The sequence below is a fragment of the Dicentrarchus labrax genome, unplaced genomic scaffold (assembly GCF_905237075.1).
Source record: "Dicentrarchus labrax unplaced genomic scaffold, dlabrax2021, whole genome shotgun sequence".
In the NCBI taxonomy this organism is placed as follows: domain Eukaryota; kingdom Metazoa; phylum Chordata; class Actinopteri; family Moronidae; genus Dicentrarchus; species Dicentrarchus labrax.
Window position 1 is genome coordinate 15229296 of NW_026136722.1, and position 21252 is coordinate 15250547.

At 41.2% G+C, this 21252-nt stretch overlaps 1 protein-coding gene across 1 annotated transcript; it reads right to left on the reverse strand.

Annotated features, from left to right (window-relative positions):
* Window positions 1-827: 827 nt before the first annotated feature.
* Window positions 828-20214, reverse strand: map3k3 (mitogen-activated protein kinase kinase kinase 3). The gene is made up of 17 exons (XM_051388100.1): window positions 18684-20214; window positions 14507-14579; window positions 13855-13976; window positions 12535-12575; window positions 12013-12112; window positions 11661-11774; window positions 11311-11431; window positions 10359-10492; window positions 9904-9977; window positions 9553-9620; window positions 9098-9193; window positions 8800-8961; window positions 8333-8481; window positions 6864-6995; window positions 5648-5777; window positions 5308-5485; window positions 828-4114 (listed from the first exon to the last, which is right to left on the reverse strand). The coding sequence occupies exons 2-17, from the start codon at window positions 14508-14510 to the stop codon at window positions 3886-3888; spliced, it is 1854 nt and encodes a 617-aa protein (XP_051244060.1). The 5' UTR covers window positions 14511-14579; window positions 18684-20214; the 3' UTR covers window positions 828-3885.
* Between the last annotated feature and the right edge of the window lie 1038 nt (window positions 20215-21252).

The window sequence follows — 21252 nt, forward strand, 5'->3', positions numbered from 1 at the left end:
GGACATCAATGTGTGTACCAACTTTTAGGCAATCCATCCATGTTGGATTCAGGACAAAACAATTCAAACAGATCCTACTCTTTCACATCCAACAGTTAAAGAGCAGGAGGAAAGCAGAGGAAGACAAAGACATTAACAATGGCCTTGGATGTTAATCCGCTACCAGCTTCCTCTGTTCTGGCTCAATATAATGGACATTATAAGAGACCATTGTAACTGTCATTCTCTGGCATGATGGGTATAATTTGTTTGACAGTCTAATTCTGCTTTCCGAGAAGTCTTTTACTAGGTAGAGTGGATATGATTCATTTGGAGATAAAACAGTTTTTCCAGCCATATACGAGTAAACTCGACCATTGCAGCTCCTTTATTGTGAAAACAAACAGACAAATACTACTTAAGTGACCTTTTTGCTCTTACTGTAAAGTCTAAAATTGGATTAGCCACTGTAACTGTGTTGTCAGTCTTGAACCTTGAAACTAGAAAGAATCAATTCATAAAGGCAATAAAAACCAAACTGTCAAAAGCAATGCATCTCTGCCATGCCAATTCAAGAAAAAGGCCCTTTGTTCTATACAATCTCTTTTCCCATCTCACAGCCAGACACGGGTGTAGAAGTCTCTCCTTCCTGTGTCTGCCTCCTGTTTTTCTTCATGAGACGAGAAAAAGAGCAAAAAATAGAGAAAGAAACAAAATGAGGGAGAGCAAGAGAGGAAAAAGGAGTGCATCAATCAAGTAGCTTCTTACTGCCAACAATGAGCTCAGTCTACTGTGTCCTTTCACACACTGGACTCACTGAGCCGGGGACAAGCAACAATCTGACACAGTTTTTTAAAAACAATTTATTTATTTTGGAAAGAGGGCATGACATATATATATATATAATATATATAAAAGTAAATCATTATATATATATATATATATATATATATATAAACACTGTCATCAAACATACTATTCTTTTCTTGCTGTAAAATAAATTTGATACATTAGACTTTGCACTGCAAGTCCTGTCATGATATATAATCATACATTTACATAATAGATCTCTAAACTAAGTTGTATTCATTTGCTTACCACAGGGTTCTTTATCTCACTTTGTTTTTAATTAAAAATGCATTATTTTCAACACTGAACATATTTTAGCTGCCTTTAACTCGTAGCAGCCCCATAGAAAGTTCTCATATTAGTCTTAAGGCAGCAGTAAGCCCTTTGCCCAGAAAATCACTCAATACTGGACTTGTTGTCTGAACCCTGGGATAAACAAAGTCGTCGTCTGGGTTGAAAAGGGAACTCCGAAATCCAGCACTGGCTCCGATTCTGCTCGTCTTTGGCTCACACACACCCTTTAATTAAATTACAGTAACACTGAGATCACGCACTCATGTGCAGTTACTTTTATAAGCTAAGCCTTTAAATGTTTCATTCATGAGACCTTGTTGATGCGGCCAAATGATGCAAGGTTTCCGTAACCTGTCAGGTAATACTGTCATCTAAATGTATAGCTAAGGATGTGTGGAAAGTTTTTTTTTGAGCTGCAACAAGAACCAGGCAGCCAGAGTTAGTTTTCCACCCATTTTTCATTTATAAACCCCAAATTCTGTAATGTCTGCAAAACCAGCTGCTTTCAATGCTTTACTTTTAACGGCACAATGTCCTGAAAGTATCATTAGATTTGACACAGTCTAAATATAAAAAATATATTTATACATATATATTTGCTTATAAAATCTAATTGGAATGGACATGGGGATATAAATAAAAATTAAAACAAAAATTCACATTTTAAGTAAAAAAAAAAAAAAAAAACAATCAATCAAATTTGGTAAAGAGAACAAAAAAACCCCCACAACATTCATTTTACATAAAAGTGCATCTGAATTTAAATTGATCCTTAAGCTAAGGCTTCTCAGTCAGGGATGTTTGGGCCAGACACACATTAACAGGAACATTAACGAAAAATCACTTCCAAATTAAGGCCTTTAGTTTTCAAACCATAAAAAAAAACATAATCTGCTTCACTTTCACTCACCAACTGACACCACAGCATGATATTTTATCTGCCTCTTTTTTTGGCACTTTGTTGGCAGAAAACACCTGTGATACTGAAGAGCTACAGGATGAGGATGGAAGAAGTCACACTGAGGCGAACGGTAGAAGAAGACTTTGATTTAGAAAGAAAAATCCCTCAGCTACAGTTGTTGTTGTATGTCCTACTCATGATTTAATATGAGCGGATTATTCGATTCAAATAACTAGATAGTACTGAAATGTGCTGATTCTTTTAATTGCCCTGAATGCATTGAGGCAGCAGACTGAACTAGTTAGCTTTATACGTAGAAGGACAGCAATAGTGATAACGATAGTCGAGGGAGGGTTTTTGAGAAAAATTAGGAGTCTTATCTCTGAATTAGATCAGGTATCGTAGCTGCAAAGCCCCAGTTTGTGCATCTCGTGTATTACAACTACATTCAAGTCACATTTACATTTGTTTCTCTCAAAAATAAATATAAATCTTTACAAAAACCCAGCAGGTCATTCAACAGAACTTACTGCAGCTCTAAGGGTTTCCAGAGTCCTCAAAAACAAATACTCAATTCGACCAGTTTCTCAAGTTGCATCTCTGTTTCCTATTCCAAAGAAAAAAAGACGGTAGTCTGAATGGCCTTGCTGAATTTATACAATGTGAACAAAATTGAAAACATGTTGTCATCGGTTATATTTTTCTACAGCTGCAACTTGAGTAACATGTTAAAAATCCTTTTTGTTGCACTGAATGTTTCTATTCATCCAGATGATTAGAAGACTCTTTGAGGGTTTTGGAAATACCCTCAGAACAACAACAGTGCAACAGTGTTTACATTACTTTCTTCATCCACATTTATTTTTCAGAGACACAGATTCTTGCCACTGTGACCTGACACTAATACATCAGAGGTACAAACTGGGGCTTGTAGCTGCCGTGCATCATGGTCTATGGTAGTGTTAGTGGAGAAATGTGTGTATTTAGCTCTTATTATTACGTCAAAAAGTGTCTTAATTCTGACGGGCTGAAACCAAAACAAGTCTGTGTCTATCTTATATTGATGTTGGACGTTATGCTGCATCACCTCAGCTGTGTATCACCTAATACACAACCATGTGGTCAGAAATGCAAAGTGCATCACAAATAGCTTTTAACAGAGTTATAGGGTTAAGGGTGGAGTTTTTTTGTTTAATGCATGACAGAGATAAGGTGGGAAAACAAAAGAGAACAATGCTTTTCCATTAACACTGTTGTGTATGAGTGGTGTTCAACATTTGCTGGGCAAACTTGAGCTTTAGGCCTGCTGTAGCTTTAAAATAGTACTCGGCTAAATGTTTAAAGGTCAAACACTTGAGGGCTTTCTGGCATTTCTCATGACTGCCCAACAAGTGAATGTAAACACAAAAGAGGAGCCTTTATGAAGACACAACTGGTGTGACATGAATGATGCTGCTTTGCAGTGCATCATTTGTGTTTTGTGTGTGTGTGTGTGTGTGTGTGTGTGTGTGTGTGTGTGTGTGTGTGTGTGTGTGTATCTGTGTATATCTGAGAAGGAACAGCAGCCTACCAGATACTTAATCTGTGTTTTGTTTCCCCCTGGTGGCAACTCTTGTAAGAGCATGTACTGGCATTGGTTTTCAAGACATTGATGACTCCTGTTGTCCAACTGTCTGTTATTTGGATTTGTGAGAGGAGCATAAATCATCTTGAAGCATCTGAATGGTGGCAGAGGGTTTAATACCAACTTCTAGACCAGTTCTTTGTCCAGATTTCTGCTATGGAGGGGTTTCGAGGAAGCTACAGATACTGCTGAGGCTACTGTGCCACTCTGTGCGTTAAGTTCAGAAACCAGGCAGGTTTCAGCACAGAATCTGGGAGAAGGGATGTCTGAGCAGCTCCTCAGCACTGGGCCTGTGTTTGGCCTCCACAAAAATGCAGCTCATGAAGTCCCGAGCCTGGTCGGAGGTGTGCGAGGGCAGCAGTGGGTTGGTGGGCTGGGTGGCGATCTTGAATATGGCCGCCATGGCCTCGTATTCAGCCCATGGAGGCTTTTCTGTCAGCATCTCCACCACCGTACATCCAAGGCTCCTGTAAAAGAAAGTGCCAGAACAAGCTGAAACAAATACCACATATTATGTCTCAGCTGCTCGACACTAAAGCTTTAAAGGAATGTTTTAAGTTTCACAGTCGCTGGCTTCAGAGGGCCTCCTCCACCTGCACAGGAGGTACAAGCCCTTCTGGGAGCAGTACTCCCCCTCCAGCCTGGGCTGAGAACCTGGAACATACCAACCTCTGTTACGACCTGTCTGACTGGCCTTCAGCCAATCACATCACTGGCCTGGTAGGTCAACACCCAATCAGATTGCATAAAGGAATGTGTGTGGGAGTGTAGTAGGAACTTGGTTACATACAGAAGGCTCCTCTGAGAGTACTAACACATTGGTGTTTCCCTTTTTCACATTTACATGCCTTTTCCCGTATTGTTATATATGTATATCCCTTATATTGTTAAATAAAGGTATTTCTACCCAGTATATGTACAAAACTTTTGTCCCCATTTCAAACTTTCAACTATTTTTGCTGGAGCATGTCCTGTAAAGCAGACTTGTATACAGGTATTTGTCATTTTCATGAAGTCTCCACTGTTTGTGACACTAGATTGTCAGAGTAGGTACATTAGTTTACTTCTAAATCACATTAAGAATCAAGATTTATAAGCCTAAAGCAGCGGTACTCAAACTGTGGGGCAGGCCCTGGCATAGAGCCACTGCAGGTGGGGCGCGGATGACCAGAGGAAAAAATATGTAGTGGAACACAGTTGAATGAATATGATTTATGTAGGAAAAATAAACAAGTAGTTTTGGTTCCCCATTGCTAGCGATTGCTAAAAATAGTGGGTTGTGAGGCGGGAACTTTTTTTGACTTCTGAAGGAGGGCAGAGAACCAGCGGTCTACAGTAATCCATTTAAATGCTCTTTTGAACATGTTGATACATCGGTAAAATCTGCTCTAGTGCTTCTACTAGGTGATTAAGGCATGTATTCTTCCAGTCACTCAAAGTACATGACAATATGTATGAATACACTATTGCGATGTCAGCCTCTTATTATCAAATAAGTTTCCGAAAGAAGGCAAAAACAGGAACATCTACACTTAAAATCTAAATCAATTCACACAGGATTCTTATTCTTGGAATTTCAACTAATAATAAATTAGCTCAAGCATCAATCTGTATAAACTAGGATCAAACTTTAAACCAGTCTGCTGTGTTCAAGTCTTACCAGACATCAGCCTTCCTGCCGTAGCCCTCTCCACTGATCACTTCCGGGCTCATCCAGTAGGGGGTGCCGGTCACAGAGCGGATGCCGGTGCCAGACATGCAGATGGTCTGGAGCCTCTTGCTGGCACCGAAATCTCCAAGCTTCACATTGCCCTCTGAATCCCGCAGGATGTTGGCACCTGAGAGCCAGAGTTGACATGGAACATGTAAATATTTATCTCATCAATAACCTTCTACATGATGTGAAACACAAACATTTATATATTATAACACTGTCTAAACATTTATGTAGTGTCCAAAATAGTACATTACTCAAGCCCGTGTAGTTTTAACAGGACTACCTTTGATGTCCCGGTGTACAATCATGTTGCTGTGCAGATAGGACATGCCCTCCAGGATCTGTCTTGTGTACTTCCGGGTCACATTTTCTGTCAGCGCCCCATAGGCCTTCAGCTGGTCTTTGACTGAACCCTGATAGGAAGAAAGCACATGCCTTACAGTCTGTTGCCTAAAGACATGAGTGCAACAACACACAGATTGTGAACACATGCAAGGTTTAAGACCACTAATCTACCCCATCGCCAAAGGTCTGAGCCAGGAACATAGGAAGTATAGGAGCCAAGCAAATATCTGGCACTTTAAAGATGTCTGTGATGCATTCAAAGCAGGAGCTATGTAATAGGCCTTTTTGACCAAGTAGTGCCAGATACTAAGGATTCCCAGGAACTAAACACAAAATCTAAATCAGGGACTCAAACTTTCTTTGTTGCATTTGTGTTCGCATATTCACTGCATCTGAAAAACTGCAGTAATTAGGGAAAATAGACTGCTAAAAAGAGACAAAGCAGCCCTGATCCGCTCTGTGAGTAAAAATTTGTGGACCCCAGGACCTCAGAAAAACTGTCTGACTACTGACTGACTGTACAACATCAGTGTGTGTTTTTTCTGGTTCTTTTTCTGCTTTAGTACATAACTTCATCTTCCACTGTCTCTTTAGCTCGCATGTTTTTTGTCAGGAAGTTGGCTACACAGCCACGGCCCTAAAATTGAAACAAGGTTACTGAAGTTCCTAAAAGGGTTCCTGGATTATTCCTCATATACAAACCATGGACATAATTAGAGAAAACATGCCAAACCACTTTTCTGATTGCATGATATTATTTATATCACCAACTTGATATTAAATCAAAATGTTAAGTCATGGGAACTGATAGTTGTCCTTTGTTTACTTTTCTCCTTTATATGTATCTTATGTGTCAGGCTTTGTTACCAGAATTTAAAGGACCAGCATGTAAGATTTAGTGGCATTTAGTGGTTAAGTTGCAGATAGCAAACAACTGAATACAGCTCAGCCTTGAAAGTGTGTAGGAGAAACTATGGTAGCTGCAAACCTCAGACTCCGTAGAAGAGGACCCACTCCCTCTGTAGATAAAAACAGCTCATTCTAAGGCAACAAAAACCCAACGATTCCTATATTCTTACACATGTTATGGAATTAATTTCGAGGTTTCAACAACCATTGCTCTGAGCCTTTTGCATAAAGTTGCTGGGACTCACCCCCGGCATGTACTCCATGAAAATAGTGAGGGTCTTCTCATTGTGGTCCCTCAGACAGCCGTAGTACTGAACAATGCGCTCGTGATGCAGATTTTTCAGCAACTGGATTTCGCACTCCAAAGCGCTGACCTCCTGTACAGACACAAAAAGAAGTAGGGAAATTACACAGTACAAGATTCAAACGGCTGCTCAGGGATTAAACATAAAAACAGTCATTTCTAAACAATGCATCTTGATTTACTGTTTTCATTTGCAAATAAATTGCATTTTTCAGACATGGCGGTGCCCTTCAGGCTCTGTCATATCTGTTACCACTGATGACAAACGATTGAACAATAAACACAGGGATAACAAACAGTGATTTATGAGTGCATGTGAAGTCAGCCAAAAGTGAAACCTAAAGCAGAGAGTAAACGAAAACCAAGAGCACAGTTCCCCAAAAGAAGTTCCTGTGTTTACTTCAGAGAATGAGGCCACAAAAGAGAGAGATACAGAGAGAGAGAGAGAGAGAGAAAGAGACATAGAGAGAGATACAGAGAGAGAGAGAGAGAGAGAGAGAGAGAGAGAGAGAGAGAGAGAGAGAGAGAGAGAGACAGAGATACAGAGAGAGAGAGAGAGAGATACAGAGAGAGAGAGAGAGAGAGAGAAAGAAAGAGACAGAGAGAGACAGAGAGAGTGAGTTAAGATTGCACAAAGTAATTAATCCCCAAGTCCCACCACAGAAGCTGGTTTAATAGAAACAACTGATTCACATCTGCTAAAAGCTGGGGGTGGGAGTGCGAAGGCAGTGCTGACCCATCACCCCTCACCACCACCGCTCCTCCCACAACCCTCTGCTTCTTTCTGATACAGGAAGTGACAGTGCATGTTTTCTCTGTTGAAGACAGGAAAAGACATTAAAATGGGGAAGAGGGTCTGAAGGAGGAAAGAAAGCCTCTTCCATATATTTCACTTCTTGAATTATTAAATTTCCTTCCTGATTGATTATTTTATTTCTGTGTCCAGGGGATGCAATAAAGTTTTCGTGGATCAACTCCTGAACTAAGAGCAGATGTGTCTTTAAGACACTTGATTCATTTATGCCAACTACCTGCATTCCAGCATAGCCTGAAAACATCAACAGGCGCAGCATATGAGGTAATTCTTGGCACTTTTACAGTGCCAGAATTAATAATAAAACTAAGGTTTGATATTTTACAAAACACTGTTACCATTCACAAGTTATATTGTAAAAGTGAGGAGGAAATGGCACAATTTCCTGCATTTTAATGTCTACATGCACATGCAATGTCAGCAAAGCAAACAATATTTCTTCACAGCTGAAGCAGTAACAAGAGGTAGCATGCCATAAACAACAGCGGAAATGTTCTCAACAGGACCAGAAAGAGAAAAGAGGAAGGAACGAGACAACCAAGCATTCTGTTTCTGTGAAGACGTGAGAAGCTGGACTATGCATGTTAGTGTCTCACCTTGCTGGTCTCAGGACTCTCAGGATCAAACTGGACCTGCTTGGCAGCCAGCTCCCTCCCAGTATCCACATCGTAACACAGGTAAACCCGACCGAACGCTCCCTGGCCCAGAAGCTTCCCCCGTCGCCACGTCATGGGAGCACTGGGTGCTGAAACGTGACAAAGTGAAACGCAAATCAAAGTTTCCTCCAGCTTGCAGGTTTTGTAGACCTATCTCTGTAGTGGATGCACAAAATTGATCTGTCTTCTTACAGTATCTGACTCTGGATAAGAAAGCAAACAATTTCAAATTCTTCCTTTAACCTGAACTTATATCATATGACTAATATAAATCATTTTACATAGGGAGCTTTGGTATTAGTCCTTGAACCCTGCAATGTATCTCTTAACAATTGATGTCATCCTAACAAGTAAAGTGTATTTTCTAAAGGATGTTTGGTTTAGAGTTGCTCTAGATCAACACTTACACTTATGGGCGACAGAGCGATCTTGGGGACGGAGCCTTCCCTGAGCATCGACCAGCTGCCAGCTGCCCAGACTCTCCTCGCTGCCGTTGAGCGACCTCCGTGAGGGCACCAGAGTAAAGAGGTTCCCCTGGGGGCGGCGAATCCGTGGAAAGGTTCGACGGCCTGAAGGAGAGCAGGAAAAGAGGCCAGCTGAGGTTAATATCCCATGATGAACAAGAGAGATTATTGGGCGGGGGGCATATTAAAAGAGAAAGCATAAGAAACTAGGTACATAGAGAAAATATACTAACTGTCTTACCTTCACTGTGGTCCTTATGATGCAGGGAGACATGATATCTGCGGGGATAGGTGCCTCCTTTCCCCGCTACCCTGTCATACACATGATTCTCCCTGTCTGAAAGCAAATATCCAAAGGTCAAACCTCATTACTCTGTAATTCAACCACACTGCGGTCACAGTCACACGACATCCATATCAGCTGCTTTATTACTCTCCCATGTAGCTCATACTTCTGAGGTCACTAACAAGCAAGCACCGACTATCAAGAGACGTATTTATCAAATGGCTGATATTGCAGTGTTTGGTTGCTGTAAACGCATCTCTCACAACTTACAGCCACAATCTTTCCACCATTGTGCCTGTCACAATTCTTTATGCCATAAGATGCGAGTGTGCTGCTTTAACACAAATATTTACCCATGATTACTGGGAAAGTTACAGGCTGGAAGGAGCTTTTCTTGCAGCTGCTCTCACCTGAGCACTCCTGACGATTATCGGGGTAACTCTTGGCTCTGTGCATGCGAGACTTCCTCAGTGAGGGGCTGTCAGAGAGGAGAAGGGAGGAAGGAAGACGAGTGAGGGATGGAGAGAAGCTTCCTTAGGCGTGGAGAGACTGTATTTTGGTGTTTACATACACACATACATACATACATACATACATACATACAGGTTATAGTTATTTAAATTTTGCAAACAGAAATGATTGTATTAGAAGCAGCGAAGGACTACAGTGGAAAATAATAAAATATGAAATAAGTAGTGAGTTTTTGGTAGGCTGTATTAACTATCAGTGTTATTTTTGAACAGGCAGAATTTGTTCCTCACCTGTCTGAGTTGCTGTCCAGAGACTGACAGCTTCCAGAGACAGAGTTTTCTGCACTGCTCCAAGGATCCAGCACCTATAGTGGGCACAAAGGAAAATTAAGGGTGTGTATCCACATTTATATTTAAAAACTTCTGGAGCAAGAACACAATATTTATACGCTGGCGATGCAACTGTAGCTATAGATTACTCTGGGGACTCAATGAATGCTTTGTTTGTATGTAACTTCCTACACTTACCATTCCTACCTAAAATGTACCCCAAATGCCTGAAAACCAGGTAAGATCATTTCCAAGTGTGAATAAAACTTCTATTAATGAGGAAAATAACTTTCAAAATGAGAAAAGGGTCTTCATTCAAGCAGTGAGGAAGAGTTGTTTATGTGATCAAATCTCATAAACACATGGTTTGTATTTTAAGGTGGATTTTCCCCGTTAATAGTGAAGCAATGACTCACACACTGATCGTTGGTCTCTGGGATGAACTCCCCCTCGCTGTTTATGCTGGTGTATGAACCTTGGCGGGCGATCCTCTGCTGGCGTTCAGGCACATAACCAGGGGGCGGCGAGCTACGCCCCGTGTTCTGAGAACCTGGTATTATACAGCAATTATGGGCATAAAGGAAACATTAGATATATGGAAAGTAAGCATTTGAAAAATACATGAAAATGTCAGCAGCAATGTGCTTTGAGGACATAAATTGATATTGTTGGAAAACTACTTTGCATAATTTTGTTAACTAAATCAGGGCCTGATCATCAGTGTTGAGTTTTATTTTTTAGAGGCAGCACAAAAGCAACCATAAAGAGACTCAAACTTAAAGACAAATGCATGCAATAACTTTTGTGACACTGTAAAGAAATAAAATAAAATATTCAGCGAGGCCCTCTCTTCCTCATGTGCTACAAAGATAAAGAAAACAACAAATGGAAGTGTGATTGCTTTCTGACTGAGGCAACGGCTGAGAGCTGGATTTAATATTTATGGCCTGGCGCTGTCAAAGTCCAGCTCTCAAGCCCTCCTGCAGCCACTTCACCCCCCCCCCAACTCCCGGGGAAAAAACCCTAAACCAGGCCACTGGTCCACCACACTAATAGCATTGTGTAATCTGATTGGCTGCTGTCCAGTAGGCATCGTCTAGTGATGGTGAACAGGAAAAGGAAGAGGACCCATTGCTAAAAGGGGAAGCCAAAGAAAGAACAGCCAGAGAGAGAAGGCGACTGACAGGGAGATCGAGGTAGTAAAGAAGAAGTGGCAAAGGCACGACGACATGCCAGCTACCCATAACTGAATATTAAATAAATGCTGAGGTTTGGGAAACATAACGTGTCTATGATTCCTCAGTGTGTGAACCATCTTGTTGTAGATAAGATTAGACAGAACTCTGAAGGACAGTTGTAAATATGTACCAGTTGATAAGTGGCGCCCCCTGGGCTCGGAGGATTGATACACCGTGCTAACATCTCCCGTGGACTGGGCGGATTTGATCCTCACTTGCTTACACGGCACATGATGGGAGGGGGAGGAGGCCTATATTTGGAAAGACGGGAGAACAGGAGGTTTAGACAAGGCTTTAACACATGATGGAACAGACGCTCTATGTCAGCAAGCCAGTTAGTGTGATGTAAATGTAATGAGGAAATTAGATTTTTCACAACACGGCTCTATGTTGAAGAAATGGCAGTGTTGCAATGGTACACTGTAGACACATGTCAGTTGTGTGTGTGTGTGTGTGTGTGTGTGTGTGTGTGTCTCTCACATTGCTGTTTTCCTGTGTGAGCAGCAGAATCCTGATGCTCTTCATGTTGGAGCTTCTGTCCAGCAGGTCGATTGCTTTGTCCAGGTCATCCTGATCTCGCAGAGGGATGGACAACTACCAGGATACAAGACAAAAACGCACACACACACACACACACACACACACACACACACACACACACACATACAAAATCAACTATATGAACAAGCACATACCAAGATTCACAAGCATATAAAGGCTTTTTTTAAAATCAAAAGGATTTATTGCTTCTCAAATGTAGACTTCCTGCTGAGGGCAGAATGAGTAGGGGAAAGATGGGTGGTGATACAGTACACGAGTCTCCACTTTTTACCTCATTGTTCATATAATGCAGGTCTAACTGCTGGCCAAAGACAGTCTTGACTTTCTGCTGGATTTCCTCGAACTGCACAGGTCGTCCAAACATCAGGATCCTGCACACGGACAGACAGATTATGAGAGATTTGTACTGGCTGCTAAGGAAGCTGCTTTTGAGCTACATGCACACGTGCAAGAAGAATCCACACAAGCTGCTGCTGTTTTTAGTGTGTGCAGATTCCTCTAAGAACACCTTGCATATTTGTGGCTTGTGCTGGCAGCCACACATTAACCACAGTCCTTTCCAGTTACATTCTCCAGCTCACATACCAGTCGGAATTAAGTGTGTGTTTGACTCCGAGATGTGCTCTCTCTCATGAACTGGAACATGTGAGGAGAACAGCATGCCTGAGTGAGTGTGTTTATGTCTCTGTGAGTTTATGCCCTCACTCACTTGCGATAGATATACACATGTATGTATATAAAAAGCACACACACACAAATGTTAGGAAAAAAACCCCACAGAAAGCAAACTCACCTCCTCTCTCCTGAGAATTCAAACTTCATCCTGACATCGTCCTGAGAGTAAACAGAAACAGCAACATCAAAGAGGTGTAATAAGAAAGGCTGTGCTGATATTTTATTGTACAATATATGGCAATTATTATAACCTTAACAAAATAAAGGACCATCATAACTGTCAGAGATTTGATTTTCCCATAAAGAAAAGAGTTAAAGACTGACTCGAACACTCACTTCACCCGGCTGTTTGCTGGGAAGACGTATCACTCCACTCTGTCCCGCCGCCATTGCTACATAATTTGTGAAAACCCACTTCCACTCATCACAAGTCCAAAATAAGTTACTGAGGTGGGAAAACGGTGGAGACTGACTTTCCCAGGGGGACAATCTCTGGTTTTAAGCAAACACTACACTGCACATGAGTTGTCTGCTTTGACTATTCTTTGTGGCTGCAGTTGTGGTAGAAAGCAAAGGTGGGTGGGCTACTGGCGACTTTCCCACACGAGCAGAATATATTCTTAGTGAGGACGTTGAAAATAACTGGAATTAATACATTTCAGATGTAGTATAGGTGTGGGTGGCTATCTTAGTAATCTGTCTGTCATTATGCTAAACTAGCTAACTGTGTGGCCTAGGGGAAATAATGTAATAAAACAAGAGTATACCTACATCGATGATACCCGATTACACAGTTCTTTATTACAGCAGTGGTCCGACATTTTAGCTCTATGGTCATGGGGGGGAAATTATTTTTTATTTTGTCAGCATTTAAGGCCCTCCTGGCTTCTAAATCCAGTGTCATTTACACCAAACACTACTTAAAGACTTTCTCGGCCAAATCTCACCCTGTGTGTTTAGTTTACCTCCACAGTGATGCAAACATGTACAAATGTACGGTGCAGAATTGCTGGATTTCTCATTTAGTTCAGCAAATTTATTGCCACACGTCTGTTCATGGAGACAGACATTTGTGGGGTTGAACCAGGGAGCTTAGGGTTTCAGGGTCTAGCTAAACACAAGGCTGCATTGCTTCTTTAAAACTACACTACTGAAACTTTAAATGTATTTCTTTCATTTAAAAAAAAAAACTTTTGTTTAAGCAAGGAACCAAGATGTTTGAGCTACAGCTGACAACAAAATCAAAGATTATTTAAATGTAACTGTGACTTATGTGAAGCCTGGATAATAACCAAGGTATTACCCCGTCACTCAGCACCATTTCCATTATTCCTGGGTTTAAATCCTGGTTCATGAGGAAAGTTTTACACAAGCTTGAGCTTTTCAAACCATCTGTTTTCTGAAACGTTCAATATGTGATGATGCAGCAATAGCGCACCTGTCTGTTGGCCTGGGCTGGTGTCTTGGGCTTGCCGCTGTCATACGACAACACAGGCTGGCGCCGCGTCATTTGGAGGGCAACCAGGTCCTTCATTATAGAGTGGAGAGCCTGCCTCTCATCTGAAGAGGATAATGGGTTGGAAAAAATACACAATTAAGAGCGTGAAATGGATGGCTATTGGGTGTGTGTATGACAGAAAGAGAGAGATATGAGCCCATTGCACTTCATTCTACACTAAAAGGTGTGTGCAGACAATTAGTCAGTCATCTTTAACTACAGCCATATGGAGACTATCCTGTGACAGGGTATTAGAAGCAGGGAAGGACTGCAGTGTTTTTGATTTGCCTATTCCCATGTTTGATCTCAGGGAAAGCTCTGCTTTGGCTTGACTAGCTCACGAAGAGAAAATATTCTCCTTGTGTAGCTTGGACAGACATCATAAAGCCCCGGGGCAGCAGAAAGAACCAGACCCCCATCTCCACAACACCGAAAACCAATCCTTCACCCGACAGTGTCTGGGGCAGAAGCTTGTACAGGCTTTGGCCTCAGGGAGGGTGTTTGGTGCGACTGTGTGTGTCTGCTTTTATCTCACGCTGTGAAAAAACCAAGCTCTAAACGTCTGTCTAACATCAGAATTTAAAAGACTTACTCATTGTAACGATGTTTGCGTATGTGGTCTGGTCTTTAGAAATGTGCCTCTGCTGTGCCAACCCACCCGCAGCCTGTGGTGATAAAAACAGAAATTAATTAGCGATAAGGAAAGGCATGGAATAACTGAGGTTGGCACTGTTTTGTTAATATTTTTTGCTTGGAGACAGAGCAGAAGGATGTGAGTCATTGAGTCAGACAGGAGATGACATATGACAAAGGTTATCAGCCAGTCTCACAAAACTTGTCAGTATGCAAGTACCTCAGCCCATAAAACATCACCAGGAGGCTAAAAGAAAAAGGAAATCACAGTATGAAACCTTAAGGCTGACATGACAAAGTGACTGTACTGCAGCAATATTATGGCATCTAAGTAATTGCATTACACTATAGAGTGTTTTAATGGGACAATAAACTGTGAACCTAAACCCTTCTTCATGCATAATTCCTTGCATGCATGTAAAAAAAAATGTAACCTGAGCCGACAGACCTAAAGATTTCTCTGACTGGTGAATGAGAAAGTGTGCAGTGCATGCGAGAATGTGCGTTTGTGTTTTGCCCATGAGAAAGAATGACAATTGGAAACGGCTGAAATTCAAGCTGCACTGGCAGCGATCAGTCTGGCAGAGTTCATATGGGAAGAATGCTTTTTATGGGGAGTTTTCTGCCATTTTAAATGTCTACCAGCTTTAAACTTTCCCTGATTGCACGAGCTGCAAAAAACCCAAACTCAGCTATGCTATAACTCCATTGTTGGTGTTAACAGGCCAATATTATCTGCACAGTTCAAGGCGTCAACAGCATTATAAACTGAGACATTTCCTTCAATGGAGAGGGTTTCCCCAAAGTTGTACCAATAAACCACAGAATTTAAACTAATTCAACAAAAGAGAACAAAAACTCTGACGTCCTTAAACACAAACAGTTCTCACAATTATAGTTGACTTTCCACTTCTAACAAAAGCTAAAAAAAGGTAACAGGGATGCACTGATCTGACTTTTTCTCTCTTGAATCTAGTCGCTCGACTCAGGTATCTGCTGACACTGAAGTTGATCCGATACCAGAGCTCTCTTTTTCAAACATTTAAAACGTGTTTATCTCACTGCATGAAACTCCTTGGGATCATTTTTATGCACAGTAACTTGAATCCAGGGATTGCTGTGGTGCTTAAAGCCGATTAGGCGGCCCATTGTGACCGAATGGATGTCACATACGTTGATAAAGAAACTGTATATAATGTGGATCTGTCATGTCTGGCTGCTTAATCCACTTAATAAGATCAATATCACTATCATTTTTAGGGCACAGCATATGTTTAAAGTGTGCCAGGATGATAACTACATGTTTGGTTTGACCATTAGTCCATTATATATATACGTATATCTGTTAAATTGGTAAGCCACATTGTGTCACGACAAATAAGATTGCCAAATTGCAAATCAGTACTGTCCCATGACTCATCTAAAAAGAGAGAGTTCTCTATCAACCCAGCAAGTGCTTCACCTTGCTAAGAAATATACCGTGGCAAATCAACCCATGTACACTGGTTCTGTGGTTAAGACAGGACAAAGGAATACTGGGATACCGGGATGAACAGTGTCTGAGGATGGATCCTACAGAAGAGGTTGCAACTGTCTTCCTCAGGGTAGAGTTGCGCAGTCAGAACGCTGTCTGAGACGAAAACTCGGATGCGGATGGTTTATGAAAAGGGCAGCATTGGCACCTGAGGCAACTCATTGACTCTGTGGATTTCTGGGTAATAATCACCCACAGGAATGCCGGGCATGTCCGTCCGCGGTCGGCGGAGCGTTGCCACGTTGCTTTCAAGCTTCCGCCACTCTCATGTTCCCTGCCAACGAAATAGATGCCAAAGACTTGTGTCCTTCAACGCTTCAAACCTCATACTCAAGTTATGCCATTTTATCCCCAACTAAATAACAGAGTTTATGAACTGTGAAATCCCCCCCAAGAGTCACATGGATGTACAGTCACTTGAGGACACTCCATTATCTTCTCTCCACCCACAAAATGTTCTCCACAGAGACTAGTAAAGGTTCTGGATCTGGAGAGAAAAACTCAAAAATGTGCACCTCCAGGGGTCCTTGTAGTCAGCAACACAGCAACTAACATCTCTGTCTATTTCCCCAGCTACCCTCTTCTCTCTCTCTCTCTCTCTCCAGCTTCTCCTGATTTTAATTACCTCCCAAGTGGAATGCAGAGAATTCAATGGAGAAGGAGGCTGCACTCTACCAGTCCAGTCAGCTGTGCCCGCTTTATTTTCCTTGTATCACATTTCTAGGACTAGGAGGATTTACATGGATTTTCCTCCCCCCTCTCTTCTCTGTCTGCTTTGAGAGGTGTTTAGTCTGAGGCTGTTTTTCCCAGCCACAGTTCTTACTCTGTCTCTGGCCAGTGTTGCATCTGGACTCACTGCTTCACAGCAAAATCCCCTGGCTTGATGTCTCTCCTGTTTCAGGTGCACATGTGTTTTTGGGTTCAGAGTAAGCCACCACATTTGAATATTGCAACCTCAACAAGACGCGTGTGCTTGCCTTGGCTAAAGTTTCAAAAGCCCTTTTGTGGTGTTTTAGTACAAACGTACAGATATATTCAAATAGAAATTTCAGAAGATAAGCCTATGCGCAATCTCAAGGTACATACACATTATGACTGCTCATTCTGCACGTCCAGATAACAATATGCAAAGGTCAAAGAAAAGTTAATAAAGTTTAAAGAGAAGGGATATCTGTGGCCCACACATGCGTGATCTTTCAGTATACAGGTGTTGACCACAAAGAGCCAAATATATTTTGTCAGCAAAAGAAGGGTGGCCATTACAACCCATGACAGTATCACACGAAAATACCCATTTCAAACAAGGATTTTGCAGCTCTATTCACACATTTGAGACACATTTTTACATCACACATGATTAATCTATCCATTTATAGGTTGTATCCAACAGAAATGAGTAGAGCTGAGGTAATACCACCACAATTCACGCACAATATTGCAAAAATTAAACTGCTTTGTCTCCAAGTTCAGTCAGAAATCCATGCAGATTTCATGAGTTAGAGGGGAGATTGGTAGTGTGCAGTATTAAAGGATAGTATGGGTTTTATAACAAGTAGACATTGCTTCCCTCTTCTTCTATTTACACAAAACAATCACACGAACATACCCAGCAGTTCACTTTCCCCGAAAGCCAGTTGCTTATACTGTACTTCCACACATTTGGTGCTGCATTCATGTAACATGGGAATAACTGTAGTAACAACAATGTAATGACTAAAAGCAATGTCTCACTGTATGTACAGATTGTACATCTACAGATAAAACCTGTTTTTGGTGTACGGACTAACATTAAACAACAACTTGAACTAAGTTATTAATATTTTCTGGTGTGGTTGAAGGTTTGTTTACATCAGTAATGCTTGTAAACACAGCTGGCCTATATTTTCTATCAGCTGACAAACACAGATGTGCTAATTAAGCAAAAACCCTTCAAGTATGCACGATTATATCCGTAATGTGTTTCCATGGACTTGAGTTGTTCTGATCCACAACTAGCTCTCTACTTGTTTCTAAGTATTTCTTTATTACATCTTTCCTTTGCTGCTCTGAAACTCTAGTTCATAGGCTGACTTTCTTTCCCTCCAATGATGCTTCATGTACCAGGAGGACTGCTGTTAAAGCACCAGGCATAAGTCACTTCAAACCCATATTCAATTACTTAATCATACAAGCATGCAAGAGAATCCAAGCTCAGCTCAACTGTCCGTGTGTAAATAAATGTAAATAAACTCATTATACAGGGTAGAGCTACCTGACAGTCTAGATTAAATGTACTTTTTCTAAGAAAGGCAATTAAAATACTGACACTGAACACTGAAATCATGTCCCCTGGATTTTTCAGGAGAACTTGAGGGCTTTAACAACTACAGCTTTATTTAAATGTATATATCATATAAATAGATTTATACTTGAGCAATTTGAGGCCAATACAATTTTTGAATGATTTAATACCTTCACGTCGGGAAATTAATTTTCTAAATAACTTTTTGGATCCTTGTTTTCAAGCAGAAAACTCGTAATTACAAGTTTTTCCAAATTACCTGAATGCAGCATATCACATATACCTGTCTTGTCAATCGCTGTCACGTGCACAAACCCTCACCTGTCGCCTTGACGACCTTGGTCGGGACAACACCTGGGGGCTTCTCCCCTCCCCCCTCTCTCTCTCTCTCTCTCTCTCTCGTGGAGCCGACTCCGGTCACCGGTGTCTCGCGGCAGAGATGACGCAGTAGGTCCAGCCGTAGCTCACGTCCATCGGTGCCTCAGTCAGACCACGACCCCGGGGAGTGTGCGTGAATGTGGGGGCGCCATGGCGGGGCTGACCCCCCCAGGTAACAGGGGCTCTTCTTTTTCAGCGGAAAAAAATGAAAGCAGCCACACACACACACACACACACACACACTAAGGGACACTTTTTCCAGGTTGTAGAAAAACAACAAAACACGCACCAGACAGCTGTGAGTTTTTTTTTTTTTTTTTTTAAAGAGAAATAGTTCCGATGGAAAATCCTACATCAGACTGCTCCATCTGTGCTCCCCCCCCGCCCCCCCTGCAGCCTCTGGATTCTTCTTTTTCTTTTTGGAAAACTTACATTTCCAAAACATTTTCAGAGGTCACATTCAACAACAACGCGTGGAGCTGTTTCCCCTATAATGATAAAAAAAAAAAAAAAAAAAAAAGAGCCCCCCTACCTAAACAAGGTGTAACAATAACCGTGTGGCCTGTATGAAATCCATTTGTGAGTATCAGCTCGCCAGAGGAGGAAAAAAAAAAAAAAAAGACCCGTACGATTTCCGTGATTTTGATGGCCTCTCTTCCTGCTAAGTTTGCAGATTTTCCTTCACTGTGTTGCCAGGTTGGAGTCCAAAATAGCCCGGGCTGGAGATATGTGCGCGTTTATGACTGCATTGCACACAATGCACCGGATTGCATGTTAAATGGGGACATAAACACAAGCACATAAGACAACAACACGAAGGCCCATCTGTGGCCTATAACAACAGCACAGAGGAGTTTGATTCAGTGCGTAAAGACATGATGGAGTTCAAGAAAACTGAGTGAAATGACACCAGGAGGTAAAAACACTACCTGCATACGGTTATTAAACACATCCACTCGATTTGTCATGTCAAGAGAAATCAAACTCCATCGGTGTTTACACTAAACTACACTAAATGACGGTTCCTGGAGAATTCATAAGAGATCCAGGGTTAAAAGAAAAACAAACACACAACAAGCAGTTTTTTTTTTTTTTTTTTTTGTTTCTTCCAACGACAGAGTCAGAGTTGTCTCGCTGTTTCTTGTAGCCAGAGGTAGTCCACAACTTTCACCAACCCAAACAAAGTAAGAAATAATCTGAATTACGTCAAACTTCCTGACAGAAAAAAAAAAAAAAAAAACATATATCGCCACCGGAACCCGCTTTATAAGCTTCCAACAAGTCAGGAAAACTGTAAACTCCAAGTCCGCAAATGCTCCACTATCCGTCGTCCATACGTGTGCAATAACATGTATTAATTCCCAAAGGAGGAGGAGGAGGAGGAGGAGGAAGATTTCTTGGTTAGTCAAACTATCTAAATTAGCGCCGTGCAGCTGCGGGGACGCGCTGTTACTCGGTCGAAGTCTTTTCCGCGGGAGCGCGCACGATATTATTAGTGGGGCGGGCCGAGTGTGACGTAGTTCAGGTTTATGTTGCCTTCACGCGTCCGAGAATAAGTGGGAGTTTTCTAAATTTTTTTGTTGCTGTTCTAAGGCAGCACCTAAAGCGCAGCTTTTTGCCATTTAATTGACGTCATGAACAGCGGTAGGAGGGAGTAAATCACTTCATTAAATCAACAACTCAATCAACTTAATGTTAGACATCAATCAAATCCAAACTCAAGTGCTTCTAAAAACTTTAAAAAGTGATTTCCTGTGTGACTATGAAATAAATAAAATCATTCACAGCACAAAAGATCGATAGAGTCATAAGATAAAGACCCAGTCATCCCAACATGCAAGGATAAGTACTTCCAACCTCTGCTGATTAAGACTGGTTTAACTTTCAACCTACGAGGCTTTGCATCATCTTTAAACTGCACTTAAGATATTTTGCACACCATTTTATTGCATATATTTTCCATTATATTTCATAGAAAATATTCTTGTTTTGTGCTTCTTTAATGTACTTTTACACTATATTTCCCTGTGCTGCTGTGTCTGATTTGATATTGATAGGGGGATCAATAAAGGAACATCTTATCTTAAAATAAAAACAAGAACAAACCATGGGGATGAGGCAAATAATAAAACTAAAACACAAAAATTGAGACACTAGAGGTGAGCTGTTGCTATTCTACAGTGGTAGGAGGAAATAAATCACACACAACAAATCCCTTAATTAAATCAGCACCAGCAACTTAATCAACTTAAAGCCACGACATCAAATCAAATCCAAACTCGAGTGCTTTCTAAAAACTTTAAAAAGTGATTTCTTATGCGACTATGAAACAAATAAATATACAAAATATCTTGTCTTCATTTACAGTATATACAGCATTTAACATACATGAAACCATATTTGACACTAGAGGTGAGCTGTTGCTGTTCTACGGCAGCATCTAAACGCAGCTTTTTGCCACTGAATTGAAGCCGTAAACAGTGGTGGAGGAAGTATTCAGATCCTTCCAATA